The following is a 7,691-nucleotide window of genomic DNA, read 5'->3' as shown; positions in this document are numbered from 1 at the left end:
GTGTAGGGATGTCTGTGAACTGAAGTAGTGAAGGCAAATCTCACACCTACCTATGTGGTTGCCTTGGAAGGAACAGGGGCACACACTTGGTGTCTGGGCCCTCTGGCACTAATCTTGTGAGCCAGGAATGTATTGGAACTTGTAAGAGCTCTTCAGTGCTCTGAAGTATTTGAGAGCAGGCTTGTTAGTTTTGTTGTGCTGGTTCTGTTAATAAGAATGCAGCTAACTGGCTGGTCAGGAGAGGGTCAGTCAATTTGCATAGAAAGTCAGCAGCCAGGGTAACTTGAATGAAGCCCTGATTTTTAAGGGAACTGCAGGAGGAGTCCCTTTCCATTAGTTTGGGAGCAGAGTGGTATGTTCAGAGTGCTATTTCTGGATGAGAAGTCAGCAAGATGGGGAAGCATTCGGGTATCCTTTAGCAGCACACAAGAAGAAATTGGGCACGTCGGAAAGAGCTTGTGCAGAACAGAGAATACAAACAGAGTCTAGATCTGGGAACTCTCCACAGTCTGCAAATTTGGTGGCAGGGAAGCAATGGCAACTAATTGTTGCTCCCTTGTTGCCATATTTCTAGCGTGGACCTGTGGGGAGTCTCACAGGATAGATCGGAGGTCAGCAACCCCCGGCACGTGTGCCGAGCACGGCACGGAGGCCATTTTGCTTGGCACACCACCACCGGCCTGGGCTCTAGGCAGCTGCTGCCAGCCATGAAGCCCGGGCTGCTCCCAGCAGGCAGCTGGGCAGCTGCAAGCCCTGCTGTGGTTGGCAGCTGCTCCCCAGAGCCTGGGCTGGCTGTAGCCGGGAGGCTGGAAACATCTGCTCTGGGCTCCGGCATTAGCTCCATACCGGCAGGTGCACGCATGACTCAGAGCAGACTTTGTCCAGGAGCCCAGATCCATGTGCCTGCACATCTGGTTCTCTGCACAGTATTAGCAAGTTGGGCCCATGACTTAAACCATGTCCTACTCGTAAGGCAGCACGCATGTCCTCTGCTTCTGAAATAGTTTGTCACAGCTAGCATGGGGTTGGGGAGAGACAACGCACTTCAGAATTCAAAGTACTTGAAGGTATCTCCAAGTGCCTCCAAAGAATCCAGGAAGAGCACGCACCAACTGCTGCAGCTTCCTTAGCCTGACGAAGGGTTTTTGAACCCAAAAGCTTGCTTAATAACTATTCTCCAACCATTTGGCTGGGCTAATAAAAGATATCGAATTCACCCAAGGAACCTTGTCTGCCTATGTCCTTAGATCAACACAGCTACAACCTAAACCCCTCCAAAGAATCAGGAACTTTCTGTCCACCAAGCAGCCACTTCACATATCAGCTCAAACGTTTGTGGAGAAGGAGAAGAAATAAAATAACCCTTGGCATTTTCTTTGGGGTGGATGTCAGCATCCTTTTCCTCTGCTGCCTAGGTGGAAGCATACTGAATACCTTTGAGTGATACATCTGTAGCTTTGTCAATCCTTGAACATCTGTGTTGGATATAGTCTACATTGAGTATTGAGTCTGCACCTCACTAGCCTGGTGTGGACACAAGTTTCTCAGATGTTCCTTGCTGTCTATTCATTATGATGAAATCCAGCACAGAAGTCTTTATTTCAGTCTTCAAGTACACTTTCATGCTGGTGCAAGATGTCAGGAGACCATGGGTCCCATTTATACACAGACTGCTGCACGTGCAGTGATAGCATAAGCTTCCTCCTGTTTGCTTCCTGCCAACAGCATTTCTTATGCTACCAGACCACTGGCCCATTTTCTGGTATCCTGCTGGTGTTTGCTAGCTAGGGCCCTGTATCTTGTTGGAGCCCTGCCTTACTCTATCATGTGCTGCACCAAGCTAATGGTGCAGTGCCCTGTATGGGGTGGGGAGCCTTGGTCTCCCAATCCAAGGGTGATCAGTGTCTGTCCTGAACCACCAGATTTTATTACGTTACCTATGCCCATGTTACCACAGTGTTGTTGTTGGTTGTGACATTATCCTCTCAAAGGGCAAGACATTTCTAAATGATTGAATGGTGGTTAACACTGGGCTTGTTATGATAATTTTTGTGACGTGCATCTTTGTCTGATGGGGGCTGGTCTGAGGCTCCTAACCCATTTTGTAAAGGTCCCCAAAGACCTATTAGGTTTTGTTTCTGCTATCTGTTTGTATTATGGTATTGCTCAGTCTCAAGCCAGATCAGGACCCAATGGCCATAGGTGTCATGTGGACATGTAGTGAGAAATAGTCCCTGTTCTGAGTAGTCATTTTTGCTGACTGAGGGGTCAAGGATACCATTTGATCATTTCCACAGCACTAGCAGTGTGCGAGTTGCTTTACAGGCAGTTGTGGTGGTAAGGCTTCTCTCAGAGAGCCTGTAGCCTCACCAAAGGAGAGGGGGAGGGCAGCGCAGAAGAACACTTCGTTTCTGTTTTAATGTGTAAGTTCCACGTTGCCTAGGACAGTGGGACTTTGAGTTTTGTTCGGAAGACTGTCTGGGTCTGGCTTACCTCCACCCCTGCCCCCCAAACATACTTCAGAAATGTAGTAAGGCTTAAGGGGATAAATATGTCCTAATGAGAGTAGGATCCCTGGCACACTAACCAGTAGCTCTGTGTTAGTCTGCACTGCCATCCTTCATCAGCTGCCAGCCCAAGTGCCTGTTGAATCATGTGCACTGTGAGGAGCAGTGAGCTAGTCTTGCAGTTGCCTGATCTGACAGTTGACTTTGGGAGATCTGGAGAGTGGTGTTACTAGAGCCAGGGAGATTTTCTGACTAGCAAGATATGAGAGTAAACTTGAAAGACCCTGACTGCACTACATGTTTGAGTCAACAGAAGAATGGGTGGGTAGTGCCTTAGATAGGGGTGAAGCATTGGCTGTCTGCATACGTGAAGGAAAAAGGTTGGAAAGCCTAGATCATTGGGCAGCAAACTGTTCTTACCTAGGCCTTTAGCTGTTGAACCCTCTATTTTCCCCCTTTCCCCCAGATCCCAAAGCCTACATGCTTACCTGACCTTATTTTTACTCAGTGAATTTCCTTGGTACTTGATGGCTGGGCCATCCTTTTCCTGGAAGGTCTGCATTTCTCAAGGTATCTCTTTGGCAGTGACCCCCTATTTTCCTCTTCCCTTTATAGATCTACAATGAGAACAGGAACCTGTTTGAAGTCAAGGAGAACGTCCCCAGAAAGCTAGTGGAGAAAGTGGCAGGAGATATTGAAAGCCTGCTGGCGAAGAAAGTTCGTGCTTTAAAGGTAAGGCAATACTCTTGTACTCTTGTCTTGCTGCTGTGTGTGGAATCAGGAAGAGGGTATGCTGCTTGTAGAATGCTGTGATCTCTTCTGGACGGTCACTCACCTCGCTATGTGCTGTCACTGAGGAAGTGTATCTGCTGGGAGTTGCATTTCTCAACGCCAGCACTTCTCTGAGTGCATGGGTGGATAAATCTCAGCAAAACTCCAGTGTGGGGGGCTATCAGTATTCAAGTCTTGTGTCTTCCCCATTCTCAGGAGAAGTGCTGCATATGAATAGACACATGGGCTTCTAAATCCTGATAGTAAATTCACCCCAATCTGCGAACAGGTGACAATATCTCATCTCCCTTGAAACAGCTCATGCAAAGAGCTTTATGAATACTCAGGGACTGTGCCCTGAAATGTTTACCTTCCTGTGCCTGGTGGCATGGAAGGATGGTGCCCATATTCTGTGATGTACACAGGTGCCCAAGAGGGCACCTTGCACATGTGCTCACATTGCCAATTACTTGTGATTTCACAGTACTCCTTTTCAAATGAGCTTGTTCTGCTAGACCTGGAGGAAGGGAAGCTTGACTGTGCTACACTGTCACTGGAATGTGACCTTGTCTGAGGTGCTGTGCAGCAAACAGAATTTGTATGCTGCTATCAAGAAGTTAGATTAGGAACTGTCATGTCCAGAGAAACAAAGATTTTGTATCTGAGGGTTTGTACCTTGGTGGTAGGCTGGGCTCAGTTTCATTTACTGGAAACCGTGGCCTCTTGTCAAATGCCTGATTTGTGTTGGGTATGGTGAATAGCTGTGTTCCCAGATGCCAAACAAGTGGCAATGTCAGCTGAATGGAACTTGTATCTTAGTTAATGGGTTGGTGGTTATGGTGAGGGGTAGGCATCGAGAGCCACTGCTGCAGTGGTGTCAGGCCATGGCGTGCAACTGCAGAGATCCAGGATGGGAAGGCAAGGTGTTTGGGCAGAGCAGGCTGTTGCCCTGACTGAAACTTGCAGCAGATTCCTGCTACTGTTATAGAATAGAAAGCATTTGTATTGCTATACTCTCACACTTAGAGGTTGCTAGGGCCCTATTGTGCTGCCCACCTTGTAAACAGAACAGCATTTAGAGCCTGACAAGAGATGGATATGTACAGATGGGAGAGCCCAGGGAACAATGAGATGATATAGGTCAGTAGGGTAGGCAGGATCGTAGCACATCAGCAGCCTAGTTACTGTGACGTTTTTTAGGCATTATGGCAAAGGAAAAGATTTAAAGAAGGTTAATGTAGTAACTTTACAGTTGCAAATGGGTGTTGTTCCCAGACACTAGAGACAGCATGAGAAAACACAAACATACTTGTTAGGCTTTCAGACAATGCAGATTGGCATTATGGAGGTGGGAATTGACCTTTTGAAGCAGAATGAGAGGTGATGGACGTGAACGGAAGACTGGGTTGCAAAGGCCATGAAAATGAAGACGGGCAGCTTGTGTTTTGATGCGAGAAAAGGGGGAGCCTGGGGAGAGATTCAGAGGAAGCGGCAACATGGTCAGAGCAGTGGGCTAGGAAGATGAACTTCACAGCGATGATCTGGGAGACTGTAAGCAAGATGAGAGAGCCTTTTGTCAAGGCTAGAGGACAGGATGTTTCACTATTTGAGATGTGAGGTGATGAGAACCCAGCAAAAGCTTTAGCCATATGGGTCTGTCAAAATTTAGATGTGTGACTTAGAAAGACCTTGCAAGACTTGGATGTAGCCTGGATGTGAGAAACTATAGAAAAGTGTGAGTCCCAGCTGATGCCCAGGTTCCAAATCAAATGAGAGAGAGAATAGTGAGGTTATCTATATACATGGAAAAGGTAATAGGGATGTTGATGGGGGAGTGGATTAAGGGTTATTTCGTAGATATGTTGAGAGGCAGTTAATGGCTTGACATTCATGAGGAGAGATCAGAGACAGGACAAAATTTTTAGTTGATATGGAAGGAGACAACTCTGTGAGCTGTTAGACTAGAAGTTATAGTTTAAATTGTGCTTGCAGATGACATTAGCCAGTGTTAAGGTGCAAAAGGAGAAGGGGACCAAAACCAGAGCCGTTGGGCGCTCCTACAGAAAATTGGAGTAGGAGGGTGAGGAGAAGCCAACAAAGGAAATGGTGAAGACAGGGCAAGAACAAGAGGAAAACCGCAAAGGTGGGAGTCCTGGGAGCCAATAGAGTACAACACTTCCAGGAGGAGGATGGGTGGCTGTCAAAGCAGAGTGAGGATAGTCTGAGGTTTGTTTAGTAAGAGGGCATTGAACACTTTGGAACCAACAGTTTCAAGTCAGTGCAAGAGGTAGAGTCCATGCTGGAGACAGCTCTGATGAACTTCAGATTGTGACTGTAAACCATGTGTTCAGTGAGCTCGGAGAAGAAGGGAGATGTACATTCTCTGTGATTTAATAGGAGTCAAGAAATCAGGAAATCGCTGTTTCTCAGAGGCCGTACCAAGACTGGGATGAACTTCCTAAGGACCCTCACAAAGCTCAGCACTTCTGGTCCAAGTGCAAAATGAGCATTCGCCTCGGCTTTTTTTCAACATGTGTGTGCGCATGCAAGAGTGCAGTTATTACAGAAAATCCTTTCAAAACAAGGCAGTCAGCTGCACATGGGTCTCCTGCTGAGGACTAAATGCGAGAACAAACCAGGTGACAAATGCTAGTCATGCTGCTTGATGCACTGCTGGACAGCACTCGGGTACTCCAATGACAAGAGCAGTGTAAGAAGTAAGAACAGGCTGTAAGAGCGCAGGGAGTTGACTGTCATTAGATGGTTTTTGGAGGCTTCTGCCACGCAGTCAGGATTTCTGTGGATCAGCCACTGCCTCTTCCCTGTTTTCCTGCTCTGGTTCGTAGGTAGGTTTGAATGCAGCTATGCTTCCCTTGTTGCTAAGGAGCAAACCCTTGAAGTTCAAACAGACTTAACCTCATTTGTCTTTCACTTTGACGGTATCTGTGGGGTTTGGGGCAGCATTGGCCAGCCTGTGACAAGGGCACCCTACTCAGTAAGGCAGTGCAGGGAGGTGACCCATATCTAATTAGTGCTGACAAAGGCTGTGGCTTTTTAAGTTGGAAATGTTTACCTTGGAAAGGCTGCTCCTCCAGAACCTGATCCTGGGGGAGGTTTGTCTCTCTTCTTGCTATTCTGAATATAAAAATGTATGCTAGCATTTATGAGTTGGGGGCTGTTCCAGATCTCTCCTAATCAAATAGTGTCAAGGAATTGAATTGGAAGTGAGGGGGAAAACCTATGGGGTCCTCTTGTTCCTTGTGCCAGAGAAAATAGGACCGTGGCTTGTCCCATCCCCAGCAGCAGAATTCCTACCACTTCCTGTGGGTTGGTGGAAGCACTAGGAAGTCACTCCTGATCTCCAGCCTACAGTTTTCTCCACCTCGGCGCTCTCACTCAGTTGAATCATCTCTTACAGAGTTGTTCCCTCCCTCTCCTGTGACTCATGAGAGTGGTGATAACTTTTTTATTAGTATTTTTCAGCTGCTTAGTTAGGTGGGTGCAGTATATTGGGGAAGGCATGAAGGTGTGAGGGAGTTGGTCCTTGTTAAGCACAATTTTGTGGCATTCATAATGCTTGCACTGTGGGGAAAAATGGCCCCCATTGCTCTCCATATCAGAGCTGCAGAAAGGGTGGGATAATGCCTGGTGCATCAGGGAGGAGAGCTGTCTTTAGGAAGGTGCTAGCTGGGCTTCAGGCACACAGCAGAGGCTCTATACAAGGGCTGTATTCACATTAGGTGGTGATGACTCAGTCTATTCATCAAAGAACCTGCTGTTCCCTATTTAAAAACAAAACATTAATGCATTCTGATTAAAGAGAGTTAAATTCTGTGCAGACCATTTATCAGTATTATTTTAAATCCCCCAACATGCCTGTTATGGAAACAGGAGTCAAACATAAAACATCCCGAACTCGGTGGTGACTGGCCAGCTTGTGGTAGCTGTGGCTTACTGTTGCAGAGGCCTGGCTCTTCCAGGATTATCTCATTCCCCCACACAGTCCAGAGGAGATCTGGAGCTGTTTGCTAGAGGGGTAACTGCCTCTCTCAATAGCAATGATCTGTGAGGCAGGATACTTATTCTATTTTTCCTATTTATTGCAAACTTTCTGCAACTGCCTCTCCTCTTGGGACAGAAAATTCCCAGCAGGATCCTTTTACAATGCTTATTTTTCTTTTTCCAGCTACATTTGCAGCTGGCCCTGTGAGATTAGTGCACACAGCCAGATCTCAGGAGGCCTCTATCTGGGTCCTGTTGCTTCCTAGGCACCAGCATGAAATCATTACAGAAGAGTAGCAATATCAAGTGCCCTGTACTCCTTGTGCAAACAAGGCCCCTTTCATTCCAACCTAGACTTGTGTTAACTTCATTACAGTCTCCTGTGTGCAACACTAGGAACAGCGATTGCTG

General features: G+C 47.0%; 1 protein-coding gene across 1 annotated transcript in view; it reads left to right on the top strand.

The window, feature by feature from the left end:
- Positions 1 to 7,691, top strand: part of CACNA2D2 (calcium voltage-gated channel auxiliary subunit alpha2delta 2) — a 750,433-nt gene that overhangs the window by 161,818 nt on the left and 580,924 nt on the right. The window contains exon 3 of the mRNA XM_025204332.1: positions 3,123 to 3,239. Within this exon, the coding sequence (XP_025060117.1) occupies positions 3,123 to 3,239 (117 nt within the window). The remainder of the gene's footprint in view (positions 1 to 3,122; positions 3,240 to 7,691) is intronic.

This window comes from Alligator sinensis, unplaced genomic scaffold, assembly GCF_000455745.1.
Source record: "Alligator sinensis unplaced genomic scaffold, ASM45574v1 scaffold858_1, whole genome shotgun sequence".
In the NCBI taxonomy this organism is placed as follows: Eukaryota; Metazoa; Chordata; order Crocodylia; family Alligatoridae; genus Alligator; species Alligator sinensis.
This window is presented reverse-complemented; position numbering and strand designations above follow the sequence as displayed.